This window comes from Anomaloglossus baeobatrachus, chromosome 2 (genome assembly GCF_048569485.1).
Source record: "Anomaloglossus baeobatrachus isolate aAnoBae1 chromosome 2, aAnoBae1.hap1, whole genome shotgun sequence".
Lineage (NCBI taxonomy): Eukaryota > Metazoa > Chordata > Amphibia > Anura > Aromobatidae > Anomaloglossus > Anomaloglossus baeobatrachus.
The window spans coordinates 370,215,887-370,234,167 of NC_134354.1; the positions used below are offsets into that span (position 1 = coordinate 370,215,887).

Here is an 18,281-nt window from a genome sequence, read left to right on the forward strand (position 1 = left end):
TACCCGGCATGAGGAAATGTAGTCCAAGCAATGATAAGGTCCTGGTGCTAAAACAATCATTGCAAGAGAACAACACCACACACCTTGATAAAACACACATCTCTGAATTCTGTGTTTTAACCCCTACAACATGCTGTTCTCAGATTACATAGCAAAACCTGTTAGCAGATTCCTTTTAAAAAAAATCCTATATTAAGATAACCATTATAGTGGCTGCTTAGAAACCTTAAAGGGTTTGAGCACTACTTTTATATTTTAATTTATGACATTGCATATGGGATAATAACATTTTTTAGGGAGAATAACTCTTAAGATGCTCTTTGGGTAAATTAAATTAATAATTACATATAGTTTTGGAAGCCGCATTTTTTCGATTACTGTTAAAATAGCTGAATTTGATCAGCCAAGTAAATGATACTATTATTTCTACTGATGAAATGAATAACTCAATCAGTGTTGTTGATTTCTTTGAATCTCACATTACTTGAAAACGCAAAATCATCAGACAAATGGCATAGAATAAATACATTTCACGTGTCTCATGATTGTCAAATCAGCATCTGAAATAAGGAATTCAATATATTCCATACGGACACTAGGGCAACATGTGCTACCAGTACAGTATAGTCATAGGTGCGATCAACTTCATACATAAGAATATATATACACAGGGTATATATACCTTTTTAATATTAAGTTCTGAATAATAGCTACATATGTAAAAATGTGTGAGCCATGGCTGGTATATTTTATCAATGACATGTGCCTTCATTGTGCATTACTGACCCATCTCAGAGACAAATGAATACCATACTTACCATTACTTAGTAGGAATGAAATCTACATCCTCTTTGACAGATAAAGTTATGCCCTTCTGCAAAAGCCAATGAACTACTTAAGAATCTAAAGGACATAGCATTCTTTTTGACAAGAGAAAAGTGCACAGCACAAAAATGCTATAATACCCAAAGAATGCTAATTAGGGGCTCTTAAGACATCATGCATTCCACATATGCAGAACATTTCACAAACTAAACAAAAAATCAGAGCCACATGAAACCTTTACATAAACCAGCCCCTATTTATCAATGATTATGACAGTTTTCACACTAACAGATTACACCTGGACAGAGACATGTTCTGTAACTCTATAGCTTTCAATGAAATTAGACCCTTAAAAGACGAGTATGTAAGCACCTGCCCAGTATTAAATATAATAAAGGATGTCTAAATACAAAAAAGCTGCAGCCATGCCTGATGTGCAATCAATATAATCTAAGACAACATCATAAATCAATATGCAAAACAAGAAAGCTCCTATAGGCAATAAATCTAAAAAGAAATGGAGCCATAATCCAAAATATGAAGAGAAATAGAAAAAAAAATATTTATTAGAATATGCACAATAAAATTGAATTCAACCACAATGGAAAATGGAGGAGAGAATCACAGGTGCAGAAAAAAAGGTTATACAAACCAAAGGACACAGTAAGATCAATATAGCAGCCTGGATCAGGGTAAAGATCAAATAAATATATCGCACAACGCCCATATGATGTAACAGTGACATGCAAAAGTGCAACAACAAAAAATCTATAGGTGAATATCTATAAAGTATTGCAGTCAGCCCCCTAAAAATAGCACTGAACCAAGGTTAAAGACTCAAAATTTGAATACAGTGTATGACAGAAGTACTAAAGCCCAATAAGTTACAACCACTCACATCATACATCAAGGACAAATACCTACGTCACCAAGAACATAGTGACCAGTAATGTGAATGGAAGTAAACAATATTCAGATTAAAATTAAATAGCAAAAAGTATCAAAAAGTAATATGGTTCATCAGGCTTTAGCATATAAATTCATAGGTGCAATGCTGAAAAATGGTCACTAGAGGGCGATAGCAATAAAAGGTCATAAAGGAACCGTGATCCAGCTTACCCATATTGTCATGTCTCTAGGGTAGCCACAATCCTCTGAGCCCCGACGCGCGTTTCACCATGCCTGATGTGCAGGCTCCTTAACGCATACTGAAGAAGATGTATCACTAGTGTTGTAAGACACCAATGTTAAATACTTAATTGGCCCTCAATAGAGATGATAGAATTAAAGTAGGAATTTTCTACATAGGTATACAGAGGATTTGGAGCACTGATCAATAAAAAAAATATTATCAATAATTAACAATATGAAACTTTAAACAATTTTAAACCCTTTAGTGCTTCTTGCTTTGAATTTATATGCCACACAAAATAGTTAATAAATAACATTTGTCACATGTCTAATTTACATCAGCACAAATTTGAAATATTTTTTTTTTTTAGTAAGTTAAAATGGTTAAAAGTTTATCAGCTATTTTTTTATTTTTCCTCAAAAAATGTACAAAAACAATTTTCTTAAGGACAACATCACGTTTGTAGTGACTTTGAGGGGCTTATGTAACAGAAAATACACAACAGTGACACTATTCTAAAAACTGCACCACTCCAACTGCTCAAAAGCACATTTAAGAAGATAATTAACCTTCAATACATCAAAGGAATTTAAGTAATGTGGAAGGAAAAAATTAACATTTTACTTTTTCTCACGAAAATGTCACACGTTTTGCATTTTCACAATTGTAACAGAAGAAAATGGACCATACAACTTGATGTGCAGTTTCTCCTGAGTGCAGATACCCCATGTGTGGTGGAAATTTACTGTTAGGGTATGTGCGCACGTTGCTTTTTACCTGCTTTTTTGCTGCTTTTTCTTCTGCGCTGTTTAATGCCAAAATGGATGTGTTCTTCTATTCAAGCAAAGTCTATGGGAATTTGGGTTTGTTGTCCGCACTGTGCAGTTCAAACTGCAGCCTTTTTGGTGCAGAACTTTGGTCAAAAACTCAGTTTTGCAGTGCAAAACCCAAATGGCAAAAACAATTCACATGTCAGTTGTTTTTGCCATTTGGGTTTTGCACTGCAAAGCTGAGTTTTTGACCAAAGTTCTGCAACAAAAAGGCTGCAGTTTGAACTGCACAGTGCGGACAAGAAACCCAAATTCCCATAGACTTTGCTTGAAAAGCAGAACACAACCATTTTGGCATTAAACAGCGCAGAAGAAAAAGCAGCAAAAAAGCAGGTAAAAAGCAGGTAAAAAGCAACGTGCGCACATACCCTTGCAGGCCTTGGAAAGGAAGGAGCACCATTTGACTTTTGGAGCGCAAACTTAGCTGCAATAGATAGCACGCAGTGTTGCTTTTGCAGAGCTCCTTATGTGTCTAAACAGTGGACACCCTCCACAAGTGACCCTATTTTAGAAACTACTCCCCATGAGGAATTTATCTAGAGGTTTGGTGAGCATCTTGAACCCACAGGTGCTTCACAGAATTTTAAAACATTGGGCTGTGAAAATTAAAAACTACATTTTTTTTCCCCAAAAATGTTGTTGTTTAGCCCCAAATATTTTATTTTCACAAGGGTAACAAGAGAAAATAGACCACATTATTTGTTGTGAAATTTCTCCTCCTGACTACAGGGATACTCCATATGTAGACAGAGACTCTTGATTGGGCATATGGCAGGGCTCGGAAGGAAAGGAGCACTGTTTGATTCTTGGAGTGCAAAATTGTCTGGAATAGGTTGCGAATACTATGTTGCATTTGGAGAACCGCCAAAGTTCAAAACAGCAGAAACCATACAAAAGTGACACCATTTTGAAAACTACACCTCTCAAGGAATTTATCTACTTTTCATCTATTTTTACACAAATATTTGTATTTGTGAAATAATTTTGTTCTTTATTATGTGGGGGGGTTTTGGTTTTTTTTTATATTTTTTGCATTTTTTTGTTAAAGTTATTCCTTCTATGGGACTTTAACTTTTTATTCTTTTGATCACTGGTCTTATGCATTGCAATAGACATGTACTGCAATACATGAGACCAAAAAAGAAATACGGTATATGCTGCCAAATCCAAATGCACCCTTCCCTTCTGAGCACCAGAATGTGCCTAAACCACCATTAACGTCCAGATGTTTGACATTATTGTAGTGAGGAATACCCGCTTAATGTACAGAGTGTGCGAATCCAGAACCACGAGCTGGGCACAACAATGTACTGGGTACTAAAAGAACTTATTTGCAATATATAATTCTACAATATTCACTGCGCTTGACTTCATACTGTTTTCCAAAGACAAAATTGTTACTACACCGTAGATGAACTCCAAAAGAGATGTAATTTCCAAAACGTTCTGGCATGAAGGAGCTTAACAAATGGACTCTGCAAGCTATTCTATGAAAATCTGTGCTTTAAAAGTCAAACGATGCTCTTTCCCTCCTGAGCACTGCTGTGTGGCCAATCAGTACTGTACAGTCATGTGTGGGGGTATTGTCACGTTCAGGAGAAATTGTGTAACGCAGTATAAGAACTTTTTTACCTATTCCCTTTGTGAAAATTGGAAATCTGGGGCTAAAACAACATTTCATTGTTAAAAGTTTAATTATTTTTTCTTTACTGCCCAATAGAATAAAATTTTGTGACACATTTGTAGTGTCAATATGCTCATTGCACCACTGGATTAATTAATTGAGGGGTGCAGTTTGTAAAATGGGGTCACTTATGGGGGACTTTGCTTCCCTGGCATGAAAGGGACTCTGTCAGTGTGACATGACACCCCCAAAGCATTTCAACTAAATTTGCACTCCAATATAGCACTCCCTTCTGAGCTTTGCACTGTGGCTCAAAAGTACCGTAGTTTTTGACCATATATGGTATTGGGAAAACTCAGGAAAAATTGTGTAACAAATTTTATTTTCCATTTTCTCCTGTTACCCTTTTGTAAAATTAAAACTTTGGTGCCAATTCAACATTTTAGTGGAAAAATAGTAATTCTATTGAATGACAGCCTAATATTATACAATTCCGTGAATCACCTGAGGGTTAAAATTGCTCACTACATCTGTAGTTGAATTTCTCAAGAGATATATTTCCAGAATGCGTTCACTTTGTTTTTTTTTCCGCTGTTTTGGAATATCAGTGGATTTTGAAATGAAACATGGCATTCGCAATCTGTTCCAGCCAAAATACCACTCCTTCCCTCCCAAGCTCTGCCATGTGCCCAAACATAAGTTTTCCACAACATATTGGGTATACCTGTACTCAGAAACAATTGCACAACAAATTTTATTATCCACATTTAACTGTTACCCTTTTGAAAATGAAAAAAATTGAAATTAAAGAATGTTTTCATTTTCACGGCTCATCGTTATAAACATCTGTGAAGCACCTGTGGGTTGAAGGTGCTCACCATGCCTTAAGATAAATTTCCTGAGGGTCTAATTTCCAAAATGAGGTCACTTGTCGGGGTTTCCACAGAAGCTCTGCAAATGTGAGATGGCATCCACTATTACAGCCAAATTTGAGTTGAAACAGTCAAATGGCGCACCCCCCTGCTGTGCACCTAAATAGTTGTTGTATCACCACATATAGGCTTTCAGCATTCTTTGGAGAAATTGAACAACAAACTGTATTGTGCAATATCTCCTGTTACCCTTGTGAAAATAAAAAAATTGGGGCCAAAACAACATTTTTGTGGGAAAAATGTGATTTTTTTTTCACTGCTTAACATTATAAAATTCTATGAAGCATCTGTGAGTGCAAGGTGCTCACCATACATCTAGATAAATTCCTTAAGTGGTCTAGTTTGCAAAATGGGGTCACTTGTGGCGGGTTTCCACTGTTTAAGTACATCAGGGGCTCTGGAAACATGACATGGCATCTACTATCTATTCCAGAGAATGTTGCGCTCCAAAATTCACTACTCAGTAGAAATTGCAAAACAAATTGTACAGTTCACTTTCTATTGCTACCATTGTAAAAATTAAAAAAAATGTGGTTAAACCAACATTTTTGTAGTAAAAATGTATTTTTTTCATTTTTACAGTGCAACGTCATAAAATTCTGAAAAGCACTTGGGTGTTCAAGGTGGTCACCACATATCTAGATATAGTTCTTGGGGGGTGTAGTCTCCAAAATGTAGTCACATGAGTGGGATTTCTACTTTTTAGGCACATCAGGGGCTCTCCAAACACGACATGGTGTCTGCTAATGATTCCAGACAATTTTGAGTTCAAAAGTCAAATGGTGATCCTTCCGCTGTGAGCTGTGTGTGTGTCGTGCTCCCAAACAGTACTTTTCCATGATATTTGAGATATTCCTGTACTCAGACGAAATTGCACAACATATTGTATGGCGCAATTTATCCTGTTACCCTTGTCTGTCTTGTCAGGGTCTGTGATTTGAAGCATAAGATACGCTATCACTCAGGGCGCATTTGCCTGCATATAAAATGCAAGGTATTTTCTGTCATATAGGTGTCATATAGGCCCCTCAAAAGTCACTTCAAATGTGATTTGGTCCCTAATAGTGATGGACGGACTGCAGATAACCGGGACCAGCAGGTCTAACAATGTTATAAAAAACAGCCCGGGATTGGTCCTGGATATCTGTCCAGACACCAGTCCCCATATAAATGTATAGGGAGCGGAATCTGGAGATTAAATGGTGGTAGAAGGGATAGTGGGATAGGAGCAAGCGGGCTGTACTTACTGAGTCTCTTGCACAGCTGTACACTGCTCCCAGGCCACTCATTCACTTTTAGTGACGCTCATTACCTACATTGCATATGCACTGCTTTCCCCTCCCACCGGTGTCTGTGAATGGTTGCAGTCAGATGCGCCCCCACCTTGAGTGGCAGCATGTCTGACTGCTTCCAGAATCCTATTCCACACTGATGAGGGGCAATACTCCGAAACAGCTGTCTGTGGATAGATACCTGGCCTTGGTACTTCCCTTGTCATATCTTTAAACTCGTCAAGAGCTGAATATTGACTAAAAAGGCCACTTAAATATGGTGGTTATGGTGGTCTCCTAAAAAGAGCCACTCCTTAGCTAGGTCCTTCCCGGAGGGATATCTGGCTAGTTTTCCATGTCGAGACTCCTAACAGAGGCTCCACGGACGCTTTTGATTTGCATACTTCCCAGGCGGCAATGCACCTAGGATTTCACTGTGTTGAGCACCTTTGCTGGCTATCGACAGTGTTTTCTCTGGCTGGTCTCCCAGAGATCAGTCATTGTTTTGTCTTGCTGGTCTGCTAGGCATTGCTCCCCCACCTGGCCACAATCCTACTCCATGCTGATGAGGGGCAATACCCCGAAACAGCTGTCTGTGGATGGATACCTGCCCTTGGTATTTCCCTTGTCATATATTTAAACTCATCAAGAGCTGGATATTGACTTAAAAGGCCACTTAATATGGTGGTTATGATGCTTTCCTAAAAAGAACCATTCCTTGGCTAGGTCCTTTCCAGAGGGATGTCTGGCTAGTTTCTGTGTCGAGACTCCTAAGAGAGGCTCCACGGACCCTTTTGATTTGCATGCTTGCAATAACAGATGCTAAATGCGTCTATCGTGGTATAAAAATAAATAAATAAAACATTTGTGGTAATGTCCCATACCATAATATGGGGGGATACTACGCCAAATTTTTTATTTATTTATTTATTTTTACTGTGCGATATTTACCCTTAGACAGGGTCTGTGATTTGAAGCATCAGATACGCTGTCACTCAGGGCGCATATAATCACAGACATTGGTGAGCGGCGAAAGCAATTCATATCCAATGAAGGTAATGTGTAGCCCCGAAAGTGAACGAGCAGCTACCTGAGCAGTTACAAGCGCATCGGTGACTCGGTAAGTATAGCTCGCTTGCTTTATTATTTTTTTCTTTATTTTTCCTTTATTTTTTTGTAGTTTGTATTTTGTATTTATAGTATTGTATTCGGATGTTTGAACCCGTGCGGCCCGGACTTTTACGGTCCGGCTCCACCCATCACTAGTTCTTAACAAAAATGGTTTTGTAAATTTTGTTGGAAAAATGAGAACTTTCTAATAAATTTTTAACCCTTCTAACTCCCTGGCAAAAACAAATTATGCTTAAAAAATGGTGCTGATGTAAAGTAGACATGTAATAAATATTTATTAACTATTATGCGTGACATAACTCTGTGGTATAAGTTCATAAAAATTCAAAATTAGAAAATTGTAAAATTTTCTCTAAATTTCCGATATTTTTTTTAACAAATAAAGGCAAAAAAAATGTCTTAAGTTTATCACTAACATGAAGTACAATTTGTCATGAAAAAACTGTCTCAGAATCACTGGGTTCCGTGGAAACGTTCCAGATATCATAAAGTGACCTTGGTCAGAGCTGAAAAAAATTGGCCTGGTCAGGAAGGTGAAAACAGGTTGGGTGGGGAAGAGGTTAAAAAAAAGAGAAGAAAAATGAAAAAAATCCATGGGCATTGTCAAATAGGATGTGAAGTGGAAATCAAGGTAGAATCATGTCCGAAAACAAACAATATATTCAGGTTATTAGCCTATTGAAGCAATGACATGATCTTAAAAAATAATTTTAACCACTTACCCCGATTAACGTAGTCATCCCTGCTCATGTCTGCTTATCTGATCAGCAGACATGTACGGCTTACAGGCGTGGGTATATTTCCTGGTAACTCCTTAAGGTCCATTTACACACAACGATATCGATAACGAGATATCGTTGGGGTCACGGTGTTGGTGACACACATCCGGCTTCGTTAGCAATGTCGTTGTGTGTGACACCTTTTTACAATCCATAACGATCGCAAAAAGGTGTCAAATCGTTCATTGTGTACACGTTGTTCATTTTTAAAAAATCGGTCCTCGTTTGGAACGTGGGTTGTTTGTCATTCCTGCGGCAGCACACATCGCTATGTGTGACACCGCAGGAACAAGGGACAACATCGTACCTGTGGCTGCCGGCAATGAGGAAGGAAGGAGGTGGGCGGGATGTTCCGGCCGCTCATCTCCGCCCTTCCTTTTTTATTGGGTGGCCGCTTAGTGACACCGCTGTGACGCCGAACAAACCTCCCCCTTAAAGCAGAGATTGTTCGGCGGCCACAGCGATGTTGGTGAACAGGTAATTGCGTGTGATGCTGCCATAGCAATATTGTTCGCTACGGCAGCGATCACCCCGTGACGCTCCACCGACGTGCGCAGGTGATTTCGCTCGCGGCATCGCTAGCGATGTCGCAGCGTATAAAGCCCGCTATAGATTGTGCTGTCAAACTCTGAAAGCACGATCTATCGCACTAAGGCAGGGATCATGCTGTTTCCTGCCATGACCGACGGTACCATGATGAGATATCAAGGCACCACTGATTTGTCATGGCAGTGTGGGGTTCAGACATACCGGACTGACCATAGGGCAATTCTGGCAAATGCCAGATGGGCTGGTCCCTATGGTGGGCCGGTGGCTGTAGTGGGCCGCTGTATCTGCAGTCACCACCGCGCTCCTCAGCAGTGTGTGCATGCTGGGCACACTAGCTGCAGCAGGAGGCAGTGCTGTGCTGTGCAGGCCCTGTTGTGTGCTGCTGTGCCGGCCTGGCATGCACACACTGCTGAGGAGCGTGACGGTGGCGGTGCCAGAGACCGCAGCTTCCTCCTTCCTATTCAAATGAATTTGCGTCTTTCAGACGTAAATACATTTGAACAGTGTGCCGGGACTGGACAGCGCCCCCGACGTGCAGCAATGTGATGAGATCAGCACCTTGCTGATGTCATCACAGTGCTGCGGGCGCCGGCACACAGGAGACATCAGGAAGCGGTAAGCGCTCCATGGAGGAACCGAAGAGACAGGTTTAATTAATGGGGATGAGTGGGGAGGGGCTGAGGACACATAACGGGGAACATGTGTGTAGGGGGTGATGGTGGGTGCATTGTGTTATGTCTGGGGAGGGAGTAATGGGGGGTGAATTGTATTGTGTATGGGGGGAGGGGTAATGGGGGGTGCATTGTAGTGTGTGTGTGTGTGTGTGTAATGGGTGATGGGGGTGTATTGTATTGTGTGTGTGGGGAGGTAATGGAGCGTGCATTGTATTGTGTGTGTGTGTGTGTGTGTGAGGCTAATGGGTGGGCATTGTATTGTGTGTGTGTGGGGAGGGGTAATGGGGGTGCATTGTATTGTGTGTGTGTGTGTGTGTGTGGGGAGGGGTAATGGAGTATGCATTGTATTGTGTGTGTGTGTGTGTGTGTAGGGGTAATGGGGGTGCATTGTACTGTATGTGTGTGTGTGTGTGTGTGTGTGTGTGTATGTGTGGGTAGGGGTAATGGGGGTGCATTGTATTGTATGTGTGTGTGGGGAGGGGTAATGGGGGTGCATTGTATTGTATGTGTGTGTGTGTGTGTGTATGTGTGGGGAGGGGTAATGGGGGTGAATTTTATTGTATGAGTTTGTGGGGAGGGGCAATGGGGGTGCATTGTATTGTATGTATGTATGTATGTATGTATGTGTGTGTGTGTGTGTGTGGGGAGGGCTAATGGGGGTGCATTGTATTGTGTGTGTGGGGAGGGGTAATGGGGGTGCAATGTATTGTGTGTGTGGGGAGGGGCACGGAGTCATTAATCGAGGACTGATTAGTGTGATATCAGTGATATTAGTCCTGGACCTGTCTGCACAGGTACAATCCCCTGTAGTGTGACTGCAGCGCTTGTAGAGTGATTAGGGCACAGGTATGTGGCGGAATAATGCACAAATCAGGGAAGCAAAGAGCAGAAAATAAATCAAGGTCTGTTACACACTGCAAAAATGTGTCACATAGTGCCATACAGTGTCACATAGTGCCATACAGTACTCACATAGTGCCAAACAGTGTCACATAGCGTCATACAGTGCTCACATAGCGTCATACAGTGACACATAGCATCATACAGTGTCACATAGTGCCATAAAGTGTCACATAGTGTCATACAGTGTGACAGAGTGATACAGTGTCACATAGTGCATACAGTGTCACATAGTGCCATACAGTACTCACATAGTGCCATACAGTGTCACATAGCGCCATACAGTGTGACATAGTGCCATACAGTGTCACATAGTGCCATACAGTGCTCACATAATGCCATACAGTACTCACATGTATAAGTGCAGAAATATATTACACATTCACCACGCAAAAAGTGGGCCTGTGTTCCCCCAAATGCCAGGGCTGAATTTTAGTCTTAGTCCGGCCCTGGGTTCAGATGATGATCTATGTTGCTGCCATGACGTGTTTCCTGTGATTACAGTAACACAGCATTTCTCCTGATCGGGAGAAGTAATCAGACAGTACAGGCATAAAGTCCTATAGGGGGACTAGTAAAATCAGTAAAAAAAAAAAGTTAAAAAGGGGTTTTAAAAAATAAAAAAACCTAAAAGTTCAAATCACCCTCCTTTTGCCCCATTGAGAATAAAATAATAAAAAAACACATATTTGCTATTGATGCATTCAGAAATGCCCGATCTATCAAAATATAAAATCAATTAATCTGATCGTTAAACGACATAGTGAGAATAAAATTCCAAATGCCAAAATTACATTTTTTTGGTAGCCGCAACGTTGCATTGAAATGCAATAACAGGCGATCAAAACAGCGCATCTACGCAAAAACTGTATAGTTAAAAATGCCAGCTTAAGATCCAAAAAATAAGCCATTACTGAGCCCCAGATCCCCAAAAATGGGACAACAAAAGGCGATTTTTTAAAAAAAAATTTTAACAAGCATCTGAATTTTTTATTCACTACTTAGATAAAAGTAAAACTATACATGTTTGATATCTGCAAATTCATAGTGACCTGAGGAATCATAATTTCAGGTCAGTTTTAACATATAATGAACATGGTAAATTAAAAAAAAAACAAAAAAAAAACAATCGTGTACTTTTTTTTGCAATTTAATGGCACTTGGAATTTTTTTTTCATGATTCTCTGTACATTACATGGTAAAACTAATGGTTTCATTTAAGAGTACAACTCGTCCTGCAAGAAACAAGACCTCAGATGACTAATTTGATGGAAAAATAAAAACATTTTGGCCCCTGGAAGAAGGGGAGGAAAAAGCGAAAAACATAAATTTACAAGGGGAAGCATGGGGGTGGGGGGGGGAAGTGATTAATTGATGCGCATACTTTAGTAGGTGAACAATTGAGTTTAAATGGGGTGTTAAGGCTTAGGTTTGAAGTCTGCATTCACTCTATGTAACGGCAGACTTGTGAATACTCATGGCGCACTGTCAGGATTCTTCAGTGACTGGAGTGGCGTGTGACTGCAAGTGTGTGATTTGTATATACACTGTCATATGCTGAGTAGACGAGTGCACCCTCAGTCAATAGAGGTGACTTGGGTGAGGCCGGACACTTCTAGTCAGAATGTGGCTACAAGTATGCAAGTCACCAGAGAATCCTGACAGGCACACTGTGAGGATTCATGAGCCTGCAGATGGAGTGACTGTAGAGTTGAACCCCAAGCCTTGACCACCGCTTTAGGTTTCAGCCTTTGGGAAATATCTATTTTTAAACAATATGTTGGATCGCAAACCTATGGATTGCACTTTCATTTACAAACAGAAGCAATCCTTGAATTCAGATTTAGGTGTTGAATGTGCAATGAATGGGTTAATACTACTCTTGCTTGCTACGACTGTGAAAAAGACCCTGATTTGAGTGCTACACCATGTGATCAGATTGCTGCATGGCATTATGGTGAGGTCCATGCTGCCACACCAGGCGTCACTAGTCCGCTCACTAACTGTGCAGAGTGTGTGAAATTGTACTGGGTATTTTCGCATTTTCACATTTCGCGGACCGCAAATCTTATCGTAGTTTGTTCGAATTCGCATGAAACTGATTTTAGGAAATTTCACTCTTTCTCAAGCCTCCATGGATCGATGTGCTCACATCTAGATTCAAAAGCTGCACAATGAATACATGCTGAGTATTATTGACCTCTACTTTTGATATTTGCTTTTTTATTTCCATGATTGAGACTTGTTTTGAATGCCCAGCATCATAGAGAAAAAGCAAATGCCCACAGAGAAGTTCCGTGGTATAGACACAGAACTTTCCATATTGGGCGCCCTTTATTACCGGGGGTGGAAAGCAAGGGCGTAGAAAAAACAGGTAAAGTATTCTAGAATCAATGGAGCAGGTACTTATTTTAAGAAATCTCAGTGAAAGGACTTAAGTCTTAAATTTTAACTTTATATAATTGGGACATTTTTTAAAAGCAACTCAGATACAGGTCTAGAATACAACTAAAGTCACCAAGTTCCTACTCAGCATGCTCTTTTTTTCTCTTACACAACTGTCAAGTGTCAACCATGCTGAAGCACCATCTCTTTCTCCATCTTGTGAGCATTTTGTGTCTATGGGTAAGCATCCACTATAAAATGTATTGCTCGCATCCTATTCTTCATATCTTCTAAGAAATCAACAGTAATGCAATAGTTTCTCCTCCAATATCAGGCCACTCCTCTTTGTCATCCCACTTTTCCTTTTGGGGAGTGATTAACGTTAGGGTTGTGAAATAGTTACAAAAGGTTCCTTTTTTTCATTACTAAACATGCAGATTTATTTTATTAGTATAGTACATAGTCATGCAGTTTCTATGGAATATATCTTTAGGAGGTAATGAGAAAAAAGTAAAACCAACTAGTTAACCTCAACAAAAACACTGATCCAACATAATAAAAGAAAACCCAAAGCTACCAGTGTAATCCAAAATGTAAAGTCCTGTTTATTGATATTTCTATTAACCATCAAAGGAAATTTCTTTTACCATGATGTTAGTTGTTCTTGGACCTCTATGCCGTGTATCAGTGTTCAGCATTTCATAAGTGATGAAACCCTGTTCATTAAAGAAATGTAATGGTTCCAAAACATACAATCATTAGGAGACCACATTACACTCACCGAGCAGTGAAACGTGTTATTATAGTAAACACTCCTTTATTGTATTGTTGTCTCACATAGGTATTTTGTGATATGGATACTAGTGGAGGAGGGTGGACTGTCATTCAGCATCGCAGAGATGGATCAGTGGATTTTCATCGGAATTGGAAGGAATACAAAGAAGTAAGGAGTGAACATTAAACCTGTTTTAATATTTTCTCACAGTAGATATAAATCTTTAGAAAGTTTTTCATTGTTTGTACAACTACAGTGGGTATAATAATAATAATTTTATTCATTTATATAGCGCTATTAATTCCACAGCGCTTTACATACATTGGCAACACTGTCCCCATTGGGGCTCACAATCTAGGTTCCCTATCTGTATGTCTTTGGAGTGTGGGAGGAAACCGGAGTACCCGGAGGAAACCCACGCAAACACGGGGAGAACATACAAACTCCTTGCAGATAGTGTCCTTGGTGGGATTTGAACCCAGGACCCCAGCGCTGCAAGACTGCAGTGCTAACCACTGAGCCACCGTGCGCGTATGGAAAGTATTCAGAACCCCGTTACATTTTTCACTCTTTGTTTCATTACAGCCATTTGGCAAATTCAAAAAAGTTCATATTTTTCTAAATAATGTACACTCTGCACCCTATCTTGTCAATTCTTTTGTAACCTTGGCCAGGTCTGTGCCTTGCCACAATTCTGTCTCTGAGCTCCTTGGACAGTTCCTTTGATCTCATGATTCTCATTTGGTGTGACATGCACTGTGAGCTGTGAGGTCTTATATAGACAGGTGTGTGCCTTTTCAAAACAAGTCCTATCATTTTTATTAAACACAGCTGGACTCCAATGAAGGAGTAGAATTATCTCAAGAAGGATCACAAGGAAATGGACATTATGTGACTTAAATATGAGTGTCTGAGCAAAGGGTCTGAATACTTATGACCCTGTGATATTTAAGTTTTTCTTGTTTAATAAATTTGCAAAAATTTCTACATTTCTGTTTTTTTCCGACAAGATGGAGTACAGAGTGTACATTAATGAGAAAAAAATGAACTTTTCTGAATTTACCAAATAGCTGTAATGAAACAAAGAGTGAAAAATTTAAAGGGGTCTGAATACTTTCCGTACCCACTGTATATAAATTATCAACTGTGGTAAATCATAACAAATGTGATTCTTGCAATATACAATATAATGTGAAATTCTTTTACCTGTCTGTAAGCCATCAAGAAAATCTGATAATCAGTCATTTGTTTCAGGCAAAGAAATAATATATTATTGGGGGTTTTACAAGACAATAAGTAGACGGCAGATTAAAAAAAACAATTAGACTGGGGCTGGGCAAAGTACAGGCCCCGGGCCTCATCTAGCCCTCGTGCTGTTGTAGCGTGGCCTGTGGACTGAGATAGCTGAAGGGCTAAAAACAGTGGACTGCGGGACACACCATACTCTCCACTGGCGGCCATGCCCTTCATGCCCTGCTACCCACCACCCAATCTCACTGCTGTTTGCATCCTCAGGATACACACAGCGGTGAACACATTGGTGGATGAGGGGCCACTGGCTTCAGTTTCCACCAATCATTGTGAAGCACAGCAGATGCGATGATATCACATCATCCCATGTGTTGTGTGGAGAGTCAGTACACTGAAGGCCAGAGGAGAGCATCGGAGGAATGGGAGCGAGGTGAGTATGTAGTGTTTTTTTTTCCCTGTGAAAAGTTTGCATGTATGTAAAAGGCTGTGTTGGGACTCATAATGTACATGGCAGGCTATGAAGGGGCTCATACTATATAGGAGGCCATGTGGAGCCCATAATGTATTTAGGAAGCTTTATCAGGGTTCATGCTGTATTTAGGATTTTATGTGGGGTCCTCAAAAATGTATATATGAGGCTATGGGGGGGCTCATAAAGTATTGAGGATATGTAAGGGCTCATACTGTATATAGAAGACTATGTTTGGTCTCATACTGTATATATGAGGCTATGTGAGGCTCATAATGTATGTAGGAGGCTACATAGGGGTTTATACTATATATGAAGCTATGTGGTGCTCATAATGTATATAGGAGGCTATATGGGGCTCATAGTGTATATAGGAGGCTATGTGTCTCAATGTATATAAGAGGCTTTGTGGGGGTTCATACTGTATATAGGAGGCCATGTGGGGCTTATTATGTATTTAGGAAACTATGTGAGGGCTAATTCTGTATTTAGGAGGCTATTTGGGGGCTCATACTATATTTAGGAGGCTATGAGGGGCTCATGTTGTTTATAGGAGGCTTTGTGGGGGTTCAATGTTTATATAGTAGGCTTTGTGGGGGCTCATACTGTATATAGGAGGCTATGTTTTGGCTCATATGGCATATAAGAGGGTATATTGTGCTCATAATGTATATAATAAGCTATGTGAGGGCTCATGATGTATTTAGGAGGCTAATATATTCAGGATGCTGTGTGGGGGATCACACTATATATAAGGGTTATGTGGGGCTCATACTATATATACGGGCTATGTGGGGGCTCATGCTATATATAGAGTGGCTATGTGGGGGTTAATAGTGTATATAGGGGGCTATGTGGGAGCTCCTACTATGTAGGGGGCTCTGTGGTGGCTCTTACTTTCCATTGGGGGCTGTGTCAGGGCTCATGCTGTATGGTTGTGTGTGTGACCGTACTGTATGCAAAAGATGTCAGCATACTTAATTCTGGTCAATATTAAGTGATATAATTAATATAAAATAATAATGATAATTAATTATTATTATTATTATTTATTATTATAGCGCCATTTACTCCATGGCGCTTTACAAGTGAAAGAGGGTATACGTACAACAATCATCAACAGTACAAAACAGACTGGTATAGGAGGAGAGAAGACCCTGCCCGCGAGGGCTCACCATCTACAGGGAATGGGTGGTGGTACAATAGGTGAGGACAGAGCTGGTTGCGCAGTGGTCTTCTGGACTGGGGGCTATTGTAGGTTGTAGGCTTGTTGGAAGAGGTGGGTCTTGAGGTTCCTCTTGAAGCTTTCCATGGTAGGGGAGAGTCTGATGTGCTGAGGTAGAGCATTCCAAAGTATGGGGGATGCACGGGAGAAATCTTGTACGCAATTGTGGGAAGAGGAGATAAGAGAGGAGCAGAGAAGGAGATCTTGTGAGCATCTGAGGTTGCGTGCAGGTAGGTACCGGGAGACTAGGTCACAGATGTAGAGAGGAGACAGGTTGTGCATGGCTTTGTATGTCATGGTTAATGTTTTGAACTGGAGTCGTTGGGCGATGGGAAGCCAGTGAAGGGATTGGCAGAGTGGCGAGGCTGGGGAGTAGCGAGGGGAAAGGTGGATTAAGCGGGCCACAGAGTTTAGGATATATTGGAGGGGTGCAAGAGTGTTGGAAGGGAGGCCAGAGAGCAGAAGGTTGCAGTAGTCAAGGCGGGAGATGATGAGGGCATGCACTAGTGTTTTTGCTGATTCTTGGTTAAGGAAAGCACGTATCCGAGATATTTTTGAGTTGTAATCGGCATGAGTTGAAGAGGCAACGAGCTTGTGAGACTGGGGAGAGTGAGCAACCATCAAGTTTGATGGAAAGGCTTGTTGGAGGAGATGAGTGAGGAGGAGGAAAGACAATGTACTCTATTTTGTCCATGTTAAGTTTTAGGAATCGTGCAGAGAAGAAGGATGAAATAGCAGACAGACATTGTGGTATTTTGGTTAGTAGAGAGGTAATGTCAGGTCCAGAGAGGTAGATCTGTGTGTCATCGGCATAGAGATGATACTGGAAGCCGTGGGACTCTATGAGCTGTCCCAGGCCGAAGGTGTAGATGGAGAACAGCAGGGGTCCAAGAACTGAACCTTGGGGGACACCGACAGATAGGGGGCGAGATGAGGAAGTGGTGTGAGAATAGGAGATGCTGAAAGTTCGGTCGGTTAGGTATGTTAATATTGATATGAAGCAGAATTAATTTCAGCCTATTGGTTTGAACCTTCACACCAGTTACGGTATTGTAAAGATTTGGTCAAATTCCTTCCCCTGAAGCCACAAGCATATTCATGTATATATTGATGTGTAGAAGATAAGATGTTGACAATAATAATGTTTATGGGAAATGTTGCCATCTAGTGGCCAGTTTAGGTACTTCTTGTGGAATCAGGAAACAGGTGACAGAGGGATAGGAAGGAGTTAAGCTGTGGGAGTAGCCCACAGGGGAGGAGTTAGTTCCTGTGTTTAGAGGAAAGACTCCACCTTAGAGTTAGTTGGAGCAAGGGCCAGGGAGAGTCAGGTGTGGGGCCAGGGAGAGTCAGGTGTGGGGCCAGGTGTGCCAGAAGCAGGTCAGGCAGGAATTCCAAACTCCCAACCATGAGGAGTGGACTTCTAAACTTCTGGACGTCTGAAGGATAAGGCTGAGAGCTGGTGGTAAGGATACACCTGAAAGCCCCCTTCCGTATAGTGGTAGGAGCATTGCCGGGAGAAAGAGTCAGGG

The 18,281-nt window shown here is 40.7% G+C and overlaps 1 protein-coding gene across 1 annotated transcript in view; it reads left to right on the plus strand.

Moving 5' to 3' along the window:
* Window positions 1-18,281, plus strand: part of LOC142290132 (angiopoietin-2-like) — a 215,011-nt gene that overhangs the window by 120,273 nt on the left and 76,457 nt on the right. The window contains exon 6 of the mRNA XM_075334067.1: window positions 13,874-13,975. Within this exon, the coding sequence (XP_075190182.1) occupies window positions 13,874-13,975 (102 nt within the window). The remainder of the gene's footprint in view (window positions 1-13,873; window positions 13,976-18,281) is intronic.